This window comes from Plectrocnemia conspersa, unplaced genomic scaffold, assembly GCF_051122295.1.
Source record: "Plectrocnemia conspersa isolate PC_06_02 unplaced genomic scaffold, ASM5112229v1 ptg000008l, whole genome shotgun sequence".
Taxonomy (NCBI): Eukaryota; Metazoa; Arthropoda; class Insecta; order Trichoptera; family Polycentropodidae; genus Plectrocnemia; species Plectrocnemia conspersa.
Genome location: NW_028277172.1, coordinates 5,455,155 through 5,480,219, shown reverse-complemented (window position 1 = coordinate 5,480,219; position 25,065 = coordinate 5,455,155). Strand labels below are relative to the sequence as shown.

The 25,065-nt window shown below is 31.2% G+C and overlaps 1 protein-coding gene across 10 annotated transcripts in view; it reads left to right on the top strand.

The window, feature by feature from the left end:
- Window positions 1-25,065, top strand: part of brp (ELKS/RAB6-interacting/CAST family member bruchpilot) — a 105,922-nt gene that overhangs the window by 77,586 nt on the left and 3,271 nt on the right. For 2 of the 10 annotated variants that reach the window (XM_088189463.1, XM_088189465.1), the window contains exons 5-18: window positions 162-329; window positions 2,440-2,607; window positions 3,243-4,199; window positions 4,268-4,420; window positions 9,924-10,112; window positions 10,192-10,331; window positions 15,733-17,899; window positions 20,683-20,949; window positions 21,014-21,219; window positions 21,700-21,781; window positions 22,508-23,155; window positions 23,215-23,375; window positions 23,620-23,767; window positions 23,840-23,980. In XM_088189463.1, coding sequence (XP_088045589.1) covers window positions 162-329; window positions 2,440-2,607; window positions 3,243-4,199; window positions 4,268-4,420; window positions 9,924-10,112; window positions 10,192-10,331; window positions 15,733-17,899; window positions 20,683-20,949; window positions 21,014-21,219; window positions 21,700-21,781; window positions 22,508-23,155; window positions 23,215-23,375; window positions 23,620-23,767; window positions 23,840-23,980 — 5,595 coding nt within the window. Of the gene's footprint in view, window positions 1-122; window positions 330-2,439; window positions 2,608-3,055; window positions 3,174-3,242; window positions 4,200-4,267; window positions 4,421-9,923; window positions 10,113-10,191; window positions 10,332-15,732; window positions 17,900-20,682; window positions 20,950-21,013; window positions 21,220-21,699; window positions 21,782-21,916; window positions 22,454-22,507; window positions 23,156-23,214; window positions 23,376-23,619; window positions 23,768-23,839; window positions 23,981-25,065 lie in introns of those variants that run through there. The other 8 variants (XM_088189471.1, XM_088189472.1, XM_088189466.1 and 5 more) reach the window with 7 other exon arrangements.

Here is a 25,065-nt window from a genome sequence, read left to right as displayed (position 1 = left end):
CGGTTAAATACTAAAAAAATATAAAGATACTTTTTTGCACACCCTGTATATGTATGCATAGTAGAGTTGTGGTGAAGTACATTCCGATACTAAATAGCAACATACCCTCTTTCAACCTAACGAATCTCCATGCGTCATGGGAAATGGCGTGGTGTGGGCAGCTGGACGAGTTCCGTGTCGAAATCCAACGAAGGGACCAAGAGATCTTGGGCATGGCGGCCAAGATGAAGACGCTGGAGGAGCAGCATCAGGACTACCAACGACATATTGCCGTTTTGAAGGAGTCCCTCTGCGCCAAGGAGGAGCATTACAATATGTTGCAGGCTGATGTGAGTACCATGGTTATTATTCCTAACGTCACTCCTGCCATGGAGCGATCAGAACGATGTTAGGCATTCAAATCAACTTTATCTATTACATCATATAAATCAGCTTTCAATTGCTATTCATGCTGATCATACTTTTCGTTAAGCGTAGTTATAATATAAAGCTATCAATATCGAAACATTGAGATTTGAAGATCAAGAAGCAAACGTTGTTTTAACTTAAACTAAAATCTTATATTTTATTTGATAATCATTGACTTTTTTATTGGTTAGTTTATCAACAACCACTTGACTGCTAGGAATAAACTTAAATGAATTTTAATATTTTAAAGTAATATCTCAAAATCAACTATGAATAATCTTTGGTAAATAAAATAATCTAAGAAACATAAAGTTTTTATTTAAGGCTTAAAAATCAGTTTGGTAAAATAATTAATATGCGTGATTTATATAATCGGATCTTTCGTGCCGAAGTTCTACGCCAGGTCGTCTCAGAACTTTAGTAAACTCCAGGATGCTGGTAGGTAAGATATTGTCGTTAGAACAAATCTGAAGATTAAAGTTAAAAGATTGCTTAGGCGAAATCGTTCTGGTACTGATTAAGTGAACTAGCTACTGGATAGCGGGGTTTTTATACTGTTTTCGCTAACTCCGCCTACTTCTTTTCCCATCGTCCAAGAGGCCAATTATGAGTGATATGGCTTAGCCGCGTTAGGAAATTCTCTAGGTATCTCTACAAAACCAGGTAATACAAAAAGTATTAATAAGTGTATCTGAGTGTTTTTTGTTTTGTTGGGCACCTTGAGTTTAACTCTATTTAGATGTATATGTTGGCGAGATTAAGCTATATTTGTTTAAATCTCTACGTGAATCATGATTGCATCCATGTTCGCAATTCTCGCTGACTCGTACCATCTAGCTCCCTAATATGCACGCTCAATATAATTATGTATTTAGCGACATTTGAAACGATGAACATTTCTTCATGTGTTGCTTGTGTATTAAAATAATATTTGTTATTTTTTTCAAGTCATGACGCATTAGTGTAACCTATTAAGTCACGGTGGTTTTAATTTGAAATTTTAAAATGAATAAAAATAATACATAAATAGCGTAATTCGCACAAAAATAAATTTTATGTGTGCGGCTCCAGAATTTGTTACTTAATTGCGTCAGATGCTTTTGTTAAAAGACATTTTTTCGCGACTATTTTAATTACCCTAATGTATATAATACATAATGTACGTGCGTAAAATATTAAATCGCTTTAGTGTATTTGTATAATTAACTATGCCGACGAGCTTTTTAAAGTCGTACGTGATTGCGTTTCATAAACACTTTTATTGTATATTTGATATTTATATTTAAATATAGCCACAAAGTATACATTTATATATTATATAATATTTATTTCACTAACTAAAATCTGAATCAAAGCATTTTTCAAATTACGTTTCTGATTTTTGACATTTAAAGTAACATTCTTATGGAATTATTTTAATTTATATTATATCATCATCGCCACTGTTTATTAATTTATGTATGTCCTTTTTAAAGCTCATAATAATTTTAAAGCTCACTATTGGACTTATTGAAAGTTGTTTTTTTCATGTCAATTTATTGAAGACTATCAAATGTTTGATCCTTAGTCATTAATCAAAGCAAAAGTGCTCGTATTTTTATCTTGAAACACGATACATTAAATTTGCATCTGACTATTGATCGGAAAACCAAATGTCGTACCTAAAAACCTCAGATGCTTTCATATTTAATGTGTTTTAACATATGTAGGTAAGCATAAAATATGATCTTGAACTTGTCATCGCCAATAAAAATCCTAAATACCATTGAGTCATCTTTACTTATAAGCAGAAAAAAACATAGTACTATATTTTTAAAAAAATGCATCGATTTATTTTGTGATACAATAAAACTTTAAGATTTTTTTATTTATCAAATACTATTTAAAAGGTTTTGAGATATATTGTAAAAATTTTACAGTAAAGTAAGTTTATTAAAAAGGGTTCAGTTTTTATGTTCATTCATAATACAGAAGTTATTGAATTTTAGATTAGATGTATGTCAAACATTTTTATGTTTTGTCAAAATCAAGGTTGAAGAATTACGCACAAGATTGGAAGAGAAGAACAGATTGATAGAGAAGAAGACTCAATCTGCTATGCAAGCTACTCAAGAGAGGAACAGAATAGGCAACGAATTGACAGAAATAAAAGACCACATGGACATCAAAGATAGGAAAATAAACGTCCTTCAGAGAAAGGTATTTATATTTATACAAAATTTTACTATAATTTGTTATTGATGTATTATTTGAAACCATTGATTTTATCGTATATTTTTTATTTATATTATATATTTATACTTTGCCTTTGATTAATTTTTATGTTTATTTTTAGTTTATTTATGTATTTTTGTTGGCTTTTTCGGCGAAAGAAATGTTTTGTCAGAATTTTCTAAAAGCGTATTTTCTCCATTAAACCTTTATTATTTTTAATGGAGTTAAAAATGGAAAAACATGGATATATAAAACGTTTGACCCTCAAACACGAATTTTCTTTGGAGAACAGCCAAGCAATAATCCTTAGAGGATTGTTGTGTGATATTGTTATTGCCGTACCTTTACAAAAATGCTTCTTTGGAAATTTTGCTTACAACGACATAGCAACTTTATCGAGAGCAATAAAAATAACACATTTTCTTATAACCCTTTGTCTCTGACCGACAAAACAAAGCCTTATATTTTTTTGCTATTTTTATTTCACGATTTATTTAGCAGTTGAACGATAGAAAGCTAGAAGATTTTATTTTATTTTTTGTCGTTTCAAGGTAATATTATTTTTATTTATTATTATGTGTGTCATTGGTGGATATATATAAATATTTTACGTGTTCTAGATTGAAAATTTAGAAGACCTCTTAAAGGAAAAAGACAATCAAGTAGATATGGCTAGAGCCAGATTAACTGCGATGCAAGCGCATCACTGCACTTCGGAAGGCGCTCTGTCTTCTTTGGAAGAAGCAATAGGCGATAAAGAGAAGCAAATGAATCAGCTGAGAGAACAAAGAGACAGAGCCGAACAAGAAAAAAACGAAGAAAGAGAATTGCACGAGCGAGAGTTGGCCGAATACAAGATGAAAATACACGCTCTAGAGAGCGAAGTTGAAAAGTTGGGAGCTAGATTGGAGAGAGCTCAAGCTGAAAAAGATCGATTGGAAGCTAAGCTCGAAAGCTCTCAATCGGAACTGGGGAAATCTAAGGCAGAACTAGACAAAGCCGCCACTGAAGTGGGTAGATCTGGCGCTGATTGGGAAGCTGCTAAACAGCGATTGTCTAGGTTAGAGCTTGAAAACGAGCGCTTGAGACATGATCTTGAACGATCGCAGACTACTTTCGGAAGAAGCACTTTGACTACGTCTCAAGAACTGGATCGCGTCCAAGAAAAGGCCGATAAGATCGCCACTGAACTTAGGAGAGCCCAAGCTGAATTGAGAGTCACGCAAGCTGATAACGAGAGAGCTAGATCTGAAGCAGCAGCGCTTCAGGAAAAAGTCGAGAAGTCTCAAGGTGAAGTTTATCGTTTAAAGGCTAGATTAGAGAACGCGCAAGGTGAGCAAGAAAGCATGCGAGAAGAATATGAAAGGACTCAAACTAACATAGGTAGGCTGCACGCTGAAAGAGACAAAGCCGTCGGAGAACTGGAAAAATCTAGGGAGGAACTGGAGAGGACTCAAGCCACACTTGGAAAGGCGCAGCTGCAACAAGATAAGCTACAAAACGCTTTAGATAAGGCGCAATCTGAGGTTGATAAAATACAAGAGAAACTCGATAAATCGATCGGCGAAGTCAGAAGGGTGAGGTTTGGTATGTTTATTTTTAGTTAAAGATTGTTTTATGAATTAATTTTTGATTATGGGCTTAGATGCAAATGGAGAAGGAGAAGCAAAGCTACGATTTCGAGAACGTCCAATCTCAACTCGATAAGGCATTGGGTCAAGCAACCAGAATGCAGAAGGAGAGGGAGACCATCCAACTGGAAGCAGATAGGCTTCGAGATAAGCACGAAAAGGCCCAAGTAATTGCTTTTGAGTTGTTAAATTATTATAAAATTAAGTCTGGCATGAAAATCAAGACTGCGAGAGTGGGAGTAATTTTTATGTTTGTATATAAGGGGGTACAAACTCCCCCTTGTAGGTCGTTATCGGAGCTATTGACTTTCTTCCCTTTCGTAGCTGTAAGGACACGGCATTAAGTCCCCTAAATACATGAAGGGTTATATTTAGGTGCAAATCGATTGAATTGAACATACCCATACACATTCACACAAGGTGCTTATGTAACAGAAAGATGTACGACTAAATACTGGATTATTTAGAATTAATTCACTGAATGTCAAGTCGAACTTAATTAATAATAATTCTTCGTTGTCCCTTGAAAATATTTATCTCCCGAGTTTATGAATATTTATAATACGTGTTGAATATTCATGATCTGTTCGCGAGGATGAAATCACACCTGGATGTTCTTAATTTTATAAATTTGTTTTATTTACCCTTGACGAAATTATGCAACAAAAGTATATTTTAATAATTTATAACTTTAAGTTTTAATCTTGAACAAATTAAAAAATTGCTCTTTTTTATACAAAGTAAACATTATTTCACAAATGTTTTGCACTATAAAAATATAAAGTGAGCAATAGGGATTTTTATATTTGTAACATAATATAAATCACTTCTAATCTAAAAACTTTATGAAAGTATGATAGAGTACGCTCGGGATAAGGATTCCGGTTTGTTATTGTGTGCGTGAACTGTGTGGCTCAAAACAATTTCGCTCAGAATATTTAATTTTTTTATTTTAAAAGAAAATATATGTTTATTTAACATACATACATCTGAGCTAAGTTGAAAATTTCAACTGACAATTAAAAATATATTATTTAATCGAAGAAACCAGACATTGATGTCATTAAATAAATATTTGCAAAATTCAAAATCTTTCACTAGTCAAAAAATTAATGAAGCCTTTAGCTATTCTTCAAAAGCAAAAAGATATAAAATGGGGAAAGAAATTATTCGCAGATTGTTTAATGGCTCGACGACTCTATTAAATCATTAAGAGTCCATTAAATAAATTAAAAAATTATCATTGGCGCAACGATAAGAATAATAACTTTTTTAAGCCTTACAGAGAATAGTGTAAAAAAACCAACAACGTACGGATTAATGGAAAAATAATTAAAATATTTTAATCCAAGGGTAAGAGAACGCATAACTTACAGTGTATATTTGAAGCCTTGATATCAATTAACCCAGATATGCCCAAGAAATTTTGTTCTCTTAAAATTTCATTTATAAATAAAAAACAGTGGCACGAGTTTAGTGACCTACCCATGGGATAGTGGGCATATCTGGGTTAAACCAATATCAACACAAAATTATTTAAAATAAATCACTAGAGAAGATCGAACTTCTGTGCCACACTGCACTTTAATGACGAATACCAGCTTTGACGAATCAGCGACTGTCCTTAAAAGAGAAAGCGAGACAACGAAGTACGCGCTACATCGCTTCTCCCTCTCATATACATGTACACGCACACAATAACAAACCGGCATCCTTATCCCGAGCGTACTCTACAATATTTATGAACTGCATTATTTTTTTTGAATGAAGTGTGTTTTCAATTATCTAATTTGTAATTAAGCTCGTTTTAATAATATTAATAATGCTTAAATAATATGGAAACAACATTTTTTATATAAAAAATATATAATGAGCAATTAGAATTGTAATACTCGTAGCATTGTATTAATAAATAAGTATTTTTGAACTGCTCGAAAATGTATGTTTTAATTAAGCTCAATAAGTACCTAATTATTTTCTAATTAATATAATTAAAACATTACCTATATGATTTATCAATAATAAATAATAGCTTAATAATATAAAATATTTCAAAATAAATAAAGTAGTAAAACAATTTATATAGAATATAACGAATTACTTCATTGCATTATTCTTTAATACTTATAAATATTTTAAATTTAATAAGTAAGGAATTATATATGAGTTAAAAAACATAATATCATATGATTTGCGATAAGTTTGTATTTGACATAATAAATAAAATCTTTAACGTTGAAAAATCAACAGAATTATAATGCCATTAAAATATTTATTTAATACATGAACAAGCATTAGAGACATATGGATATTTTTATTGAAATATTGTATGTTAGATGCAGCTGTTTTGCTCTACTAGTTCCTATTCTCGCGCTTTTCACTCGCAACTTATAATTTAAATATATTATTTTTAATAAATGTTATTCTATTTTAATAAATCATAAATATTCATAAGAAACATAATAAAATAAGCAACAAATAAAATTCAACGTCGGTCATCGTGTTTCGGACACAATAGAATATAATTATTATAAAACATATTAATTTAATTTTTCTCTTTATTTTATTAAATTTATTTCAAGATCGACTAAGCCGTTAGTAACAGTTTGACAGTTAATAATAATCTAGAATACTGACAAAAATGATTTATATAGTCGTATATACATATGTATATGCATTGTTTTTAACAAAGTAGCAAACGCTATGAAATTTGTTTTTTTCGTAAGTTAAATAAGCGAGTATAATATATTTTTAAAATATTGAAATTATAATCATCTTGATTTTTGTGTAACGCGTGAAGTTAGTTTCATTATAATATTGATTTTGAGCTTGTTAAATATGTATATATATATTAGTTATCTAAATATTTTTTAATTGACGTCTACATAACATATGTATTTAATATATTAAATTATTAAAATTCTGTGTAATTTTATAAAATACAACAATATTATTATGCATCATTTTTGCGTCGGGATTACCCGTAATCGCTGTGTCAAAATAAATTGTTAACGATATGTTAAAGGGTCCTAAAAATAATAAATTTGTGTCTCTTAAATTTATTGAAAATCGAAGTTTTAGTATTCGTAACAAACAAAAGCACAGCTATGCATATCCGCACGGATGTCCATTACCGGTATCCATTTAATTATTAGCAATTTGCACTTAAATTATTAAATCTTATGCAGAAGAGCTGAAGTCCAGTAACAATAAACGACGCCACATCTTATTTTATGCTTTTCTTAACGGTTAACCATCTTCAAAATTATCGAAATTTACATACATATTTCTACGTCGGTCTTTGATATCTTACCCAATAAAACACTGTTACACAGCTCGACAGTCATAAATACAAATTTATTACATTACTTATTACATCATCCAGCCGCATAATTCGAATTTATCGGTGAATAAAACAAGTCGCTTCATTTCATGCCGTTATTATGTATCGCTCCCCCATCTACAAAAAAAGAAATAATTTGATTAAATATCAATTTGTTCGTGAGAATAATGGAATTTTTCTCGTTATATATCATCCGGCTGGAGCTGCTCTTGTAAACGGAAGCGGATGTAAGACGAATCGATCCCCCACCAGTTAACCAACTTGTTCAATTAGAGATGGAGTTATTCGAAATGAATTCTAAACCCTTTCAATTATTTTGATCGATTTTCAGCATTAAGCTTCATTAATTCTGATATAATTGAACATAAATATAAAATTAAATGCATGTGGATAAAATCACATAGTTCATACAGATTAACTTGTAACATGATCATAAATGACGAAGCTTTTGCCTATCAATATTAAATTACGCAGTTTAAATCGCAATTTTTTAGGCATTTATTTAGGTTAAAATTACAAAAAATATGAACTTATTTAATGTTACAAAAGTTGATATTCTGCTTATATAAATTTATGCAATAAATTAATATTCAAATTTTAGTTAGCTCCCGGTGATTCAAGGTGGCGGATGACCTCACCCTTTTTATGATAGGGATGACTGGCGAAGTGAAAACAAAAGCAGATATTGCATACACAAATTTTTTTCTACTATTTGAGCCGAAATATCGGCCCATCTTAGCGATGAAAAATATCCCACCAGCAAATATTTTAGCGCAAATTTTTAAAATTGAAATAAACATGTTATATGATACCTTTGGATTTTTGTATATGCGCGACATATCAACATAAAATAAATACATTTGATTCATCGCTACAAATCTAACAGAACCTAGCAGTTACTAGTAATTCTATTACGTAACAAAGAAATGACCGCACCCTTTTTATGATAAGGATGACTGGCGAAGTGAAAACAAAATCAAGTATTGCATGCACGAATTTCTTTATACTATTTGTACATTTTTATCTTTATTCAGACATTTTAACAATGTAAAATAATGTAATATTATATTTTTCTGTTACTAACTAAAAATATGTTGGACTAGACCTAGACGATATAGTTACAATAAGTAATAATTACAATGTAGATGTTTTTACATTAAACTTGTTAAGTAAATAAATATGTAAAATATAATCATTTTTATTTTATTGTTGTAACAACTAAATATTATTGCTTTTTATTACCTGAAAGTACATATAACATCATTTATTTTAAAAATGTAAAGCAATATTAAAAAAAAAAATTAAAAATTGCATATGTAAGGCTAAAATATCTGGGACTAAAAGGGTTAATCAGTATTTACATAAACATTTATAATTCAAATTTATTCAATGTTACTTTTAACATGAATAGAAATAAATAAGTAGAAGAGATAAATCTTTCAAAAATAAATATAATTAAGATATTCTCAAGTAAATATTAAGTGTTCAATAATTAAAATAATATAATATAAATAAATCACATAACCGCATTTTCAACAAACAGATTTACAATTTCTACGCACTCCGTTATCATAAGTTTCTTTATGATAATCGTAACTGACAAAAAATTATGATTAATATTTTTTTATTGTAATAAATTGTCGAGTGGTGTGCTGGCTCTTGGTATAAAAATTTAGAAGATATCCAGAAGCGTCGATCAAAGACGACGTTGTCCTAGATGGAAAAAATATTTTTTTATAATTAATGAGTGTTTTAATAAAAATAATTTGTAATTAAAATATTTAAACAACAGTTGCCATGGTAATCGAATGCTTTAGTTTTTCTAATTAATAAACATGGTGAATCATGTAAGCGGTACCTCAATTATTTTTCGGGCAATTAATTAAAATAATAATAATAATCTTAATACCGGTAGTCTATTTTTCTGTAATACCGGTATTATTGTGTCTGGATTAGAGTGGTATGTGATATTGAATCTTGGTGCATATGTATTTTTTACTAGACCGTGCAGATCTTCGGTCGCTTCCAAACAGCCGCAAAAGTGAGACTGAATTCAGACAAAATATTATATTTGGATTGTATTAATCCAATAAAACTGAACTATTTTAAATTGATCAAATAAAAACTCGATATCTAAATGTAAATTTTAATTGAAGAATTGTCAAAATTTAATTGTCTTGAAAATATGATATTACGACAAAGATGGATCTTCAACAAATAAAAAAAATCTGTTGAAGCATTTTTAGGAATACTATGTTATATATAAATATTTAGGCTAGATTTTAATGTATTATTTATACTGATTATATTTCATGTATGTTTCATAGATGCTCATGGCTAGATTACAAAAGGAGAGAGATTCTTGTCAAGAGGAAGTCGTGGGTCTACAAGAAAGGATCGAACTTCAAGCCAATCAGCTTTCCAAAGCCATCAGAGACAAAGACTCCATGACCACAGAGCTAGACGTTATCAAAGAGCGGTGGGACAAGGCCCACGGTCTCCACCAGAAGCTCACGGTACTATTTCACACACGCTTTTAATCCAGTGTCACATAATCCCATCAGTCCCCGTATCTCACTTCGGATCTTGTTTCAGCTCGAGAGAGACGACGCGGTGACCGAAATCGAAATCCTCAAAGAGAAGCTGGATAAGGCGCTTTATGCTTCGCAAAAGTCCCTGGAGGAGAAAGAGACCGCGCATAAGGAATACGAAAAAATGCTTGAGAAGTATGATAGGTATATATGTAATGTTGCCGTCGTCTTGTAGTAGCGGTTGATTGTTGTCTTGTGGGTATATTATAATAACCTTGAACCTTCCACAAATTTTCGGTATATATAGAACGGAGCGATGGGAAGAGATGCCGGCGCGAACCATTACGCCCTTACAAAATGTTCGTAGCGCCATTGTTCCAGATGATAAATGGCAGGGAGGTTCTCACGTGTTGGGTGAATGGGTCGCGTCGGAATTTCGACCTCCTATTCGCCTCCAATCCTATTTTGAAAGATGAGCGTGCAACTATTATTATTGTATTATATATTTTTGATGTTTACAATAATTGAAGATCTGATTCCAAAAAAGATGCATTCATTCAACTGGTGTGATTGTAATACTTTCAACCTAACAAGAATTAAATTTTGTTGTGTTGCTCCATTTTTTAATTCATAGTATTGCAATACTTTTTAAAGTGTAAAATTGCTAACTCCTGAGATTTTGGAGAGTAATTTTTTAAGCATGTGTATTTCGATTACAGGTACAAGATGCTATTGTTAAGTAATTTTCACCCAATAGTGGAGTTCCAATTTATCAATATATTTTAGTGGTCCATTATAGACTCGTTCGTATTTATTTTTTATCACTCCAAAAAAATGTAAAATGTGCCACGATGTGGACCATGATGGGTGTGCCATGGCGTAATACGTTCAATTAGAGATAAAACCTAAGTGCAACGTAAAAAAATTAGTTGCTTTTAAAAATAATTTCACTCAAATAAATCTACCTGTTAGCTATATTAATTATTTCGTAAAAAAAAACTAAATAAAATAAAGTGAAATTTTCACATAGTGGAGGTATTCGAAAATTGTAAAGAAAAATAAAGGGTCGGGCAAATAGCATTTTCACCCCCCGATTGTAAACTATTCTAGCTACAGCACTGTGTAAATGTAGCGTCCATGTATATATCCTTAATTTTGTTAATTTGAATAAGGTATTGGAGATGACCAAATTTTCTCATTGGCAAAATTAAATTAGCCGCTCTCCTCTTTCATTTCAATCGCCTAGTCTGAAGCATCCTGTTATTTCCGTAGTTTCTTTATTTCCGACTTTTGTAAATAAAATAAAAAATTTTCCAGCTCAATTTTTCAATTGATTTTTTAGGAAATCTGATTATCGTGGTCAAAAAAATTGTTACATCTCATACATAATATATGATATTAAAAATCTTGTCTCAATTTTTAATATAAAAACGTTTTTTTTAATGTTTTTTCAACAGTTTTTTTTTAATTTTTTCCTAATAACCAAGATGGTGGTTATTGAATCAGGCAAAATTAAAAACATAACTGAAATATAGGTCTATCTTTTAGAAAAGTTAAGTTAATGCTAACTTGAATCAAACCACGGCAGTTATTATATCCCTAAAACCATTATATCCCATACACTTACTTATATGCACGTATTTGTACATGTATGTATATAGGAAAAAAATGTTTTAATATTTATTTTTTTTTGTTTCAATTTTTGTATGAAAATTTGATTAAAACTACATTACTCACGTTTATTAAAAAAATAACATTTTTGCTATCTGTTAAAATGTTTTTTTTGCAAGTAATGATTTTTTTTATATAACCACTATTTTGAAATATTATAATATGGCGGATAAGGCTGGCTTAACTGAGAAATTTTATTTTTTAAATTAAATTTAAAACGACAGTGTCATCTAAAACCGTTATATCCCAAATACGTACACGTATTTGTACATATATGTACTATATGTACATGAAAAAAAGTTTTTTTATTATATTGTGCTGCAATTTTTTCATGATAATTCGAATAAAACTATGACATTTATATTTATCACAAAAATCTTTATATCTCTCATAGATATATGTTAAAAAATAGTAAATTGTCCTATATTATTTTAATTTATAATTTATAATTTTTTTCCTCTAATTTTTTTTATCCCTAAATTGTTTTATTAGGTAGTATTAGAAATTTATAAACATATTTACATAGTAATAAAAAAAATGTTTAAATTTATATATTTTTTTAATAGAGTTGGGATTTTTTTTAAGATTTGCCGTTTTGAAACAATGGTTAATTAGACTCTAATAAACTTAGCTGAGATATTTATGAGAGAATTTTTTGGGAAACTTTTACTAACTAATACTTTGGTAGTTATCGTGGTTACAAAAACCGTTATATTTCATATACATTAATTTTGAGGGGATAATCGCATCACCAGACCCTCTACAATTAGTAGTGTTTCCATTGAAATCTACCTAAAAACAGCAGATATAAAGCGATGAAACAGCAATTTTACATTTAAATTAATCTAATTTTTACGGCAAAAAAAACGTAAAATTTATCGTTTTTTTTTAGTAATTTGTCTGTAATTTACAATACCTAATCCATTAGCTGATCTATACAAAAGCAAAATTCAATTTACCATTATCCATTAAAGTGCCACTCAACTTTTTCAGGTAAATCAAAATTACTACTATGTTTTGTGAGACAAATGTAAAAAATATATAACGACCACTTTTTGGCATAATAAAATATTACCATTTTTAATGTAGATATATAATTTTGCAATCTTAAACAATATGTAGCAATTTTTTAATGTCAGATTTTTAATTTATTTATTTATTAAATCTTTCGTTGAAACCTGACAGGCGTAAGCCTAATGGCGTCAATCAGATATAATAAATACCTACAAGTAAGTATTAATCACCAGACGGAAATCGGTGACATCTATATTAAAACTACAAATTATCATGTGTGATATAAGTTTTAACCAATAGATGTCACTGAATCTGTGGTCGTTTTTTAATAATAGCGCATTTTTATAAATACAAATTCAAGTGCCGCTGCCGGAGCTCGAACCTGCAACTTTAGATTTATTAGTCTGGGGCGTTACGGACTACGCTATTCGGTACGCGACAATTGGGCGACGGACAAATGGGCGATTCCGGTCAATTGGGCGATGGTTATTTGGGCGACGGTCATATGGGCGACAGAAATTAAAAAAAACTTGCACGCTTTGCTTTATTTTGAATATTAATAAAATATACATTAAAACGAAAATGTATATTAAATGAAAAACAATTTTATTTTCAAATTATTAACTCATATTATAATTATATGCAATACCACGTAAATATTCTATGATATTTTTTCTATTGTACCTCAAAACTTTTATAAAAATTCTTTGGTCTATTCTTTTCATAAAGATATCCATTCCAAAAATATTTTTCCTTGTCTTTTTGACTTAATATGTCTGAATTATTCATTTATGAAGAATATAAACTGTGGTAACTCAAATTAGTCGCTCTCAACAATAATCTATAAAATACAATTATCTATAAATAACACATAAAATATAACCCACATGTGAATATAAAGACACATACTTATTTTCTTGCTGTAATGAATTTTTTACCAAAAACAGAATGACACTGTGACAAAGTGTTTTAAAACCACGACAAAAATAATTTTCAAAGACGCAACGAAACTTTTTGCGAATGTTTTCAGTCAAAATTCAAAAGTATACTGAGCGCTAGTTATGGGTTTTTATATTTATATATATAACTACCCTATTTAATTTTAAATAGATAACTGTAAAATATGCGATTTTTGTGAATTCCCAAAGTTTATTCTCACACTAATTTCCAAGGCTCAAAACATAAAAAAATCTCGTAAAGGGTAAAATCCACGATAAACACTTATCAGCGCTAGTTCTGTGTTATTATATTTTTATATACCTATCCTATCTAATTTAAAATAGATAACTGTAAAATATGCGATTTTTGGAAATTCTAAAAGCTTGTTCTCACAGTAGTTTCCAAGGCTCAAAACATAAAAAAAATTCGCGTAAGGGCCCACTAAGAACATTTATCAGGTAGGTATTTATAATAAAATTACTGACTTAAGCCGTGTGCTTTAAGTGTTTTATGATATCGGGTAACTCTCTTAAATTCTTGAATGAAAAAAATTAAACTGTTTAAGTGATATTTTATGATTAAATAAGTAAATATATATATACTATATCTTATGTAGGTATATTATATTTTGTTTAGACCGAATAATGTTTTCATCTTTTAATTCTATTCTAAAAAATATTACTTATATTTTCGTATGTACGTATATGTATATATATATTTTAATATGTATTAAATTATGTAAATTATTTAATTAATTATAAGATCATGATTTGCTACACATTTATTTGTAATGCATTATTATTGTATCGCCCAAAAGACCATCGCCCATTTGTCCGTCGCCCATTTTGAATCGCCCATTTGACCGTCGCCCAATCGCCGTCGCCCAATTGACCGTGTCCCACGCTATTCCATCCTTACAGATATATTTTTTTTACCTATTAAACTGCATACAGTGCATTTTGTTAAATTACAGCTCTCAAATTTACTTTGAAGTAGCATTTAAATGTTTAATTCAACTTAGCAACAATTTATGTATATATTTATTTAATAGATCTCTTGTTTTTAAAATGTATATTGCATGTGATGTGTCGAGCGTAAAAAAATGTTGTGGAGCACTGATATAAACACTATTTTTTTAAATTATAATTCATGTTATCATTTATTTATGTGACTTAACTTTTTTTAACACAAGTAATATTGATAAAAGTATAGAGTGGGGCATAAAGATCTTTCACATTTTAACCCCTTTAGTGCCAGGTGAAATTAGGCGGTGTATGATAAGAATGCTAAACATTTTTTGGCATATTGATGTTTTTATAAAAATGTTTCTAAAACTTTTTTTTTGGGTGAATTTCTATTTATTTTAAGAACAAAATACCCAAAAAGTATCGAAAAAAGTATTTCATAATTTTACAAAAATAAAAATACAAAACTAAGAATGGACACCAGCGTCCTAGCGGCATTCATGTCGTCATTCGTAAGTGGACACTGGTGTCCTTGCGGCATTCAAGCGGTTAAATGGTTATGAATGAGACCATCTAGAAAAAATATGATATATATAAAACCAGTTTTATTTTAATTTAAAATATATTTTTTACAACATATAGACTAATTATATAAAATTAAGTTGCAAACATATTTATTAAATAAGTGTATTTAGTTAGCTGTTTACTACTTATGTTAGAATAAAAGTAAGTAAAACCTATTTGTGAATGTGCTATTTTTATTAATTTAATATTTTGTATACTAAACTCGGGCGAGTTATACATATATAATACATACAATTAATTACTACGAACTACATAAGTATTGCAAAGCTATGATTTATTAAATCATACAATACAATAATCTACAGATTCAATAAATAAATAATCAAAAGTAATAACCTCACCCCAGTTTAATAAATGTTCTTTTTTGGAGCTATGTTTTCAATTCTGTAATCACAGAATGAGAAGCAGACTAATGTGTGTTTTATTTTCAGATGCCAAAGCGAAATCTATCGTATGCAAGGTCGTGCTGAGCTCGCAGAAGGAGAAAGAGAACGATCTCAATTGGAAGCCGATAAGCAACTCACGGCGGCCAATAAAGCACGCGAAGAAGCTAGACGTCTTGGAGAAGAAATGGCACGTCTTCGCGATCTCCATGATCGTGCTTCTTTACAATTGGCGCGAGCTAGAGAGCACGACGACAAGGCCAAGGAAGACATTGATCGCTTGAGTGTAGACATCGAAATGGTGCGGGATAGATACGAAAAGGCTCAGATTGAACTGCGTCGCTTGCAAGCGGAGCGCGAGAAGATCACGGCTGATAATGAAAGATTACAGTTTGAACTAGAGCGCGCAGCTACCCAAAGTGCCAAAGCTCAGGCGTCCAACGAGAAGACTCAAGAGGAGAGCGCACGTCTGCAAGTGGAGCTCGAGAAGATGTACGACAAACACGACAAGGTCCAGTTGGAGCTGCGCAAGGTCCAGGCGGAGCTCGATAAGCTGAGGCAAGAGGCGGAAGTCGCCAGGGAGGAAGCCGGTCGCTACGCCAACAAGTTTGGAAAGTACCAAGACACCAAGGAGGAGCACGAAAGGGTTAAACTCGAGGTGGAAAGACTTCGCGACCGCTTGGACAAGACCCTCGCGGAATTGGATCGCGCGCGCAAAGCCGAACAGGAAGCGGTTCGACTGCGAGCCGAACTGGAGCGGGCGGAGGGCGTCAGAGGTAAATATCAATTCGAACAGGAGAAGTGGACGGCTGAAGTCGAGAAAGCGCGAGAACGCTTCGAGGCTTCGCAACTGGAGGTACAGCGTCTCCAGAAGGCTCGAGAGCAGACAGATTCCAGGGTGCACGAGCTCGCCGCGCAGCTGGAGTTGTCCAAGAACGAGATAGCCAAGCTTACGGGTGCCCTAGATAAGCAAAGAGCTGAGCTCGAGAGGGCTCACATCGAGTGCGAGAAGGTCCGAGACAGACACGAGAAGTTGAAGATGCGCTCGGATCAGCTAGAAAAAGATAACGAGCGGCTAAAGGCCGACATACATGAAATAGAAAGACTCAAGACTCAAGCTGTAGCTGGCGATAAGCTACGAACAGAGGAGCGCTTGGAGATGGAGAGAATCAGAGATAAACTAGAGAAAGCCATTCAAGCTAGAGACGCCACTGAAATGGAAGCTGGACGTCTAGCCAAAGAACTCGAAAAGTCACAGATGCATCTAGCTAAATATCAAGAAACTAACGAGACTACAAGAATGGAATATGATAGAATGACTAATGAGCTAGGAAGAATGCATGAAAAACTAGAGAGAACTGCTTTGGAGATGAGGCAGATCGAACAAGAGAGAGACGTATTTAAAACCGAAATCCAACAGGTCAGACGAAACACTGAACAGCAACAGCGCAATTTAGATCATCGCACACAAGAGACGTTGGTCAAATTGCAGCAAGAACTCGCGCAATCTGTGAGGGATAGAGAAAAGATGGCATCCATCTTAGAGAAGCGAGATCAACAAGCGGACGCTATAGAAAAACAGATCGTCAAATTCGAAGCTGACACAAAACAACTGACTATAGAGCGTGATCAATTAGTGCATCAATTAGAGAAGTCGCAGGATATGCTCATGAACTTCCAGCAGGAGCTCACACAATCAGAGCAGGAACTGCAGAAACAGAAAGATGAAGTGCGACGTCTCAAGGAAGAACAGCGCAGGATGAGCCAAGATTCAGAGCGCGGCTCTAAATCTGTTCTCGAAAGCCGAGATAGAGAAATAACTAAACTGCAGCAGCAGATCACTGTGGTTCAGAAAGAGCGCGATTCTCTGAAAATGAGAGCTGACAAATCAGAAAAGATGGGCGCTGATATCGAACAATGGCGCAAACTCGTGGATAACGAAAAGGCTAGAGCTGCTGCGGCTGAAAAGAACGCGGCAGAAATGCAGAACAGAGTGCAGATGTTAGAGAAGCAACTGCAACAGCAGCTACAGCAGATGGCTCAGTACCAGAAGTCGGGAGGTATCCATCCGCAGCAAGCCAACGACGTTAAAGAGGAGCAGAGACTCAGAAAAGAGCTGGAGAAAGCGCAGCAGGAGGCCAAGAACGCCACCGTGGAAAGAGAACGCTTCCAAGCGCAGCTGGAAATGCTCGTCCAAGAGTTGGAGAAGAGCCAGGTCAGTTGGAGGATCGCCCATTGTGTAGCGGGTCCATGTCTATAGATTTCCATTTTTATTTTATTTTTTTGATTATTATTTCGTATCTGGTCACACCGCGTGTACATTTCGCGTATTTTTTGCTTTCGATAAATCAAATCAGATTTTAATACGATAGATTTTTTTCACTTGTGCAAATTATATGTTCGAGCATTACAGTAGCATGCTCTCATCAATCCAAACCTGTCCTTTGGGCATCCTCCAACCTTCCTTTCTGTAGTTTTTACATTATTGTTATTCATTGATTTTTTATTTCTTTTTCAGCACTATACAGTTATGTTATTATTTGCCAGACGCTGTCGGTGTTGAATTACGTGTATTTTTTACATTATGTTTTTATTTTTGGTAACAAACTGTTGATGCAATATGAAGGTTTAATCAACTGAATATAACACATAAATAAACTACAATATCACTTACACATCGAAAACCTTTTTGTAACATCAACACTATGATATAATGTACAATTTGTGCACTGCCATTTTGCATACTATTAGGTTGTTTCATAAGAAGTACCTGATTTTTAGGGAAAAATATTTGCTCCACCTACATAAATGTTTTATTGCCAACGGTTTAACAATTAATGAATCTCTTGTTTATAAAAATCTTAACTTTCAAAGCTCTTAATAATATCACTCTGATTATTAAATTTCATATTTCAAAGAAATTGTTATAATATGTAGGGGAAAGGTTAGAGAAATGTGGCAAAATTTCCGATCCTAAACAGCTTCAATAAAGTATGAAAATCCATCGAATGATCACATGTTTTATGGATAATTTTATATGCATATTTTCAATTACCTTCAATAGTCCCACATGATTTAAGAAACAACTAGGTACCGCACGAACTTGTGCGGTACCTATTTGTCTATTTTTTCATATTTTGTGAAATGGAACTGAATAAACCTTCAAGTCTGCTGAGAGATAACAGCATATATTCTGATCATAGATGATCAATTTATACATATATGCATATTTAAAAATACGTCAATATATACATACATATATAGTATAAAAAAATTAATTAAAAAATATGTTTTAAAAACATTTTACAATCATATTAGTAATTTACATTGGTATGATACACTTATATTTCCTTTAAGTACACAAATCTGTACTTAAAAATAGAGAAAAATATAAAGCAGTTAAAATTAACAGTAAAATATATTTGACAATCTAACAATGTTCAGAATTTTCTCTGTGTGGAATTTTCGTGTATGCAATAATCCTCAATTTTCAATATTTTACAATAATTTTCAATGTTAATATTACCAGTACAACATTTCTCAAACAAACGCCTAACAGTTCTCTGACTAACAGTACCCTCACTAAATCCTAAATTGCTATTCCTCGTAGCCTGCGCGGCAATATGTTTCATTTGAACTTATACAAAAATCTTTTATCGACACTCTAATGCATAAAAGCGCAAATTTAGTAATGATAATTTTATTATGTTATTTATGAGTCAACATCGGCCACTTAATATGAAACATCCTAATATACATATATTCAATGAGAAGAGATATTTCACTACAACTTTAAAGAACTGTAAATATGTAACTCTCTAAAATTAAATAAATAGGTTTAAAATAACTTAACTCTTCTCAGTGAATTCAAAATACATACTTAAATAAAATTTTACTTACGTCATGTGAAGATAAATTTTGATTTCGTTTACATCTGTATTGTAAATATATACTTTTACTTTATGGTAAATCAATGGTTTCAAAATAAAATGTATTTATATATATTTAATTTTTAATGAAATTTAATCTTTTTTGTAATTAATAATGCTACTTATAATTTACTATAAGCTTTTAAATATAGTTTTACTAACTCTCATATAAAATTTAATATAATTTCGTAATCATTTCGCTATTTATAAAACTGAAAACATACAGTTAGGTCTAAAAGTATCTGATTTATTCATTGAAACAATAAAGATCAAAACTATTTAAAAAAAATGAAGCAGTAAAATATGATACACATCAAAACAAAGTTCTACTTATCTTAATATTCTTTGACTCCTGATTATTATTGAAAATCGAGATCCATAAATATCACTTAACTGGATTTTTTTACCTACTTGGTTATTCTGTTGTTCTCTAATTACTTATATAATTTTATCTCAATAAAAGATACAGTAATCTGTATAAAGATTCTAATCAATTAAAATACTTTAAATATTTTCTAGCTTTGACATTGTGTTCTTCACTAAACCTGATATTATATTAGGTGTGATTTAACATAGAATTATTTTAATTGACGATATGTGCATTTAAATAAATACTTTTGTTCCATAAAACGAATTGTTTGTGCAATTTATGTAAGATGAATGCTTGCTAGCACCTAATCTGTCCAACAATAATGCACAAACAATTATTTTTATAAAACAATTATTTTATATATTGCTCATTGAAATTGTAAAAAAAAATTTTAATGAAGGAATAAATTTTTGTAATATATTTATAGAATGAATTTAAATAGTATATTTATAAAACACAAGTTGAAAAAGATTCATGATCAATTCTATATATATATGATACTTTTAGACCTACTATAACAGTGAAATGAATTAAATGTTAACTTCAAAACGCTTACTAATCGATCGACTTTGATACTTTTTTTAATTTTTCTTTATATATGTGTACTTTTGTGCCTGGTTGTAAGAATGCCTTTGTGTGTTTTGTGACTCACTGGACAGTGATTACGATGTATTGATTTTGGCATTGTTTGATGAGCAGCTGGATCTTCTCGAAGCGAACAAGAAACTGCAATCGGCTGGTCAGCAGAACGCGAGAGCTGGGGACGATACAGCCGCCGCTAGGAAGCAACTCCAAGAAGAATTTAGAAAGCTTGAAGAACAGAAGAAGCACACGGACGAACAGAGACGAAACTTTGACGCGAAGAGAAAAGAAGTGGAAGAGAAAGAAAAAGCGCTCACAGAGATGGATAGGCAATTGAAGAAGAGGAAGGAACAGATGGATCAGTTAGAAGCATCTTTGAAGAAGGTATGACGTGTAGTATTTAAGCATATGTTAAAGAAACGTTGATATACATATATTGTTTGTTTAGGCTGGAGGAAGTGCAGCGGCTGCTGGAGAACTTAACAAGAAATTGACTGATTCTCAAAAAGAAGCTGATGCTCTGAAGCAAAAACTTCATTCAGCTCAGGAAGAAGCTCAAAGATCATCGGCTGAAATGGAACGATTACTGCAACTCGTCCAGATGAGCCAAGAAGAGCAAAACGCTAAAGAGAAACAAATTATGGAAATGCAACAGTACGTATTGAACTTTCAATATAATTGTTTATAGTAGTTGTTCCTAAATTAATAACCGTAAAATAAACCACTATACAAAGAGTAAATTGCATGAACAGAGTTTCGAATATAATAAAAGAAAGTATGCCAACACTCCGTTCTTGTCTGCGGACGAGTGACATCGACTCTTAAAGCTAACATTATAAAATACATACAAATATAATAAATAATATAATCATAACACAACCAAAATATAATAATAATCTTACTTTGAAGCAAAACATATATTAACAACTCTTATACAGTGAGCTCTGGAGTAATGTAGCATTTTACAGATTTTTATATCTAATAATTAAAGATAAAAATTTAATTTAATAACATCCACACATTACTTTTAAACAAATAAGTGTTTTTTTAGATGAAAATATACTACACATTTAAAAAAACTTTAGGGATAATTGCTTTATAAATAATACTATACAATATAATTTATATTTACAGATCAATTAAGAATCTTCAAGCAAAACTTAGAAACCAGCAACAAGTCAATGCACAAATGGAAGAACAAAGGAAGAAAGATGAGGTACGTTTTAAGTTCTAGTCAAACTTTTTCATTGCTTCTAACTCTTCTCAATACTAATCATTTAATAAATTTTATCTTTTCACGCTACGCCATTTTGGAATATTAAAAACAATACCTACTCTTTGCTAACTAAAGGCTGGTCCAGCTGGATTCCTTAAAAGCTTCTTCTAAACGTTCCATCGTCTACATGGCAATCGTTTCAGTTGCTACTTCTTTTCCTTATGCAACTTTGTGGGCTATTGTTCTTCACTAATGACGTCATAAAAAACCAATACCAACCAAAGTTTAAACAAAGACAAGTACTTTTCAAAGAAAAATGTTCGTGCCGTGTTGTCGACTAAACATAATAATAATAATAACTGCTAAGTAAATTTATAATATAATAATAATAATAGCACACAAATTAAATAACATTGTAATTAACTGTTCTTGAAGTTAAAAATAAATCAATCGTGTTCACCTAAGTTAATTAATAATTAAAGGTGTATCGGAGTTAAGCTGACTTGCTAGTTAAATTATTAAAAGAAAAAAAAAGACTATGAGAACTTCAATACTATTGACCGCAGTGTTCCTTCAAGTGAATAAAACGTACTAATTATAGTTATCATTGTTGATGTGTATTGTTAAATTTTTGTTTGTGTTTTTTATATATATAAGATAAGATTATCTTTATTTATTTATTTTTATTTATTTATTTATCCTTTATTTCCTGTCCGGCGTTTAAAGCAAGACACAAGAACGTGTTACATATGCAAAAACTGTTCTAAAGCGCAGGATAAGAACAAATACGCGACGGATCTCAACAAAGATGTATCCAATACTTACAATGTGATTAAGAATATATCCGATCAATTGAACGATAGTGAAGAGTTGAAGTTAAAATCAGAAACTATCGATATAACAGAAGAATTGGATTATATATTGAATAGACTTCAACACTTTATCGCATTCAACTTGAACAACTCAACTGATGAATCTGAGTCTATTGAAAAAGGCGAATCTAATGGAATATTGTCCGGAGAGAATCAAAACAAACATAAGGAGAAACTTTCTAACCTGATGGATGAATTGGGAGTGAAAAATTCTAAGATCATCGAACAGCAAAACTGCATTCAATTGCTCGAGAATGCTTTGAGGGAGAGTAGCAATATAGCAGAACTAGAACAGTTATTGATCGTCATCAAAAGTAAAGATGAACGAATCAATGAAATTGAACATATGATAAAAACACCGAATTTGGAATCTGACGATAATGTGAAAGATGAAAGGATAATTGAACTCGAAGAAGCGCTCAAAGAATCAGTGATTATAGCTGCTGAGCGTGAGAAGATATTCTATGACGAAGAAAAGGAACGACTCAAAATGGCTGAAATGGTATGTTCTTATTATTTTTTAAACTTAGGTTTATTGTATTAATATGACTGTATTTCCAGATCAAAAAACTAGAACAACGCTTACTCTCTTCGCAAAACGCTAGAAGTTTACAGTGTGATACATGCAGACCGCTGCTTTCTAAAGTTAACAAATTAGAAGAGTGTCTCAAGGAACTTTCCATCGATCGAAGAGAACAACTGCAAGATCTTTGTCGTATGAGGTGTGTTTTGTATTAAACTGCTGATTTCCAATTTATTTTTCAAAACTATCTAACCAAATTTAACGAAACTTTGAAAAAGGTTTCTAAAAATAAATCATGTAATTCTGAAAACCTTTTAACATACATCTAATAAGTGATTTTTAATCCATATTTTCTTACAAAGATCAAGTATATACCATAAATATTACTAGAAGAATGATCTCAAATTATGTGTTTTTAATAATCATATTTTATCTATCTACAGACAAGAAGCATTAGAAGCCAGCATCAGCGAGAAAGATGCCCATTTAGCCCTGTTGGAGATGTCAGGAATAAAAAACGCGAAACAAGCTGATGACTGTGAACAACTACGGAAAGATAAAGCTCGACTGATGGAAAGATTGAGATTAGAAGTGCGTTATATCCGACCAACTTTTACATTATATATATCACTACTGAATAATCATTTATATCATACTTTTTAGAGCGAACAATCCATCAAGTTATTACACGAGATAAATTCCTTGCAAAACATTCCACCTAGTGCAGAATTTGACGTCGATTCCATCGATAGGAACAGCTTACTGAAGTTTCCCCTTGACAATATGAATATACTGAATGCAAATGTAAGTTATTACATTACTTTAATTAATATTATAAATTATTAGTACCATTGTGTATGTTCCTATTTATATAATTGTTGCTGTAGAGTTCATTCCAATGAACAATTTTTGCTCTTTAATTATTCATCATCATTTCTTTAACGGTGTTTATAAGTATTTATACTCGGTTGGATATTTATTTTCTTATAAAATTATAATTCTATTGATATTGATAAATATACAATGTGACCCAAATTTAAATGTTTCTATCTCTTGCTCCATTTAAATACTATTACAAAATGGTTCATTTGAAACCTTTGGATACTGATATTATCTTTCTAATGCGAAAATAACTTCTCCCTAAAGAAGTCAGAGTATATTTTATTTGAATACAATCTTGACCTTCGCGAGAAAGCTATCTAATCAGGCTTTAACCTTTTAAACGCCAGCGACTAGTTAGTAGGTTACCTATTATTTTTTTTCTGGCGTCAGTATCTCTTTCTAAATAAATATAAAATATTTGGTTTACTGACAAATGATGTTAGTACAATAATCTTTCAATTTAAGAAATATTAAATTGTAAATAAATGTTTTAAAAAAATAATCAACAAGTGACTCACGGGTGAGTCACTGGCGTTTAAGTGGTTAAGGACAATTGAAAGTTTTTGAAAAAAATTTGAATATTTTATTACGTCTTTCTAATACAATCCTGCGTCCTTATGTCATGGATGCCAACGGTATAAAATCGAGTGGATAACTTGCGCTTGGGTTGGTCCAAGCATTTTGGCCATAATATTTGTTTTTATGACCGGATTATTGCGCAAACAAAACTTGCAAATACGAAATTACACACAGCGAAAATTCTGAACATAAGTAATTGTTTGATTGTCAAATATATCTTACTCTTAATTCCAACTGCTTTGTATTTTTCTCTATTTTACTTGTATCATACCAATGTCAATTTTAATATTTTTTAATTAAAATCTTTTATATATACAGACATTTTTTTTTTATATATATTGACGTATTCTTAAATTATACATATATGTGTATCAATGATCAGAATTTTTGTTGTTTGAAATTTTTTTCTAGTCATTTAGCAGTTTAAA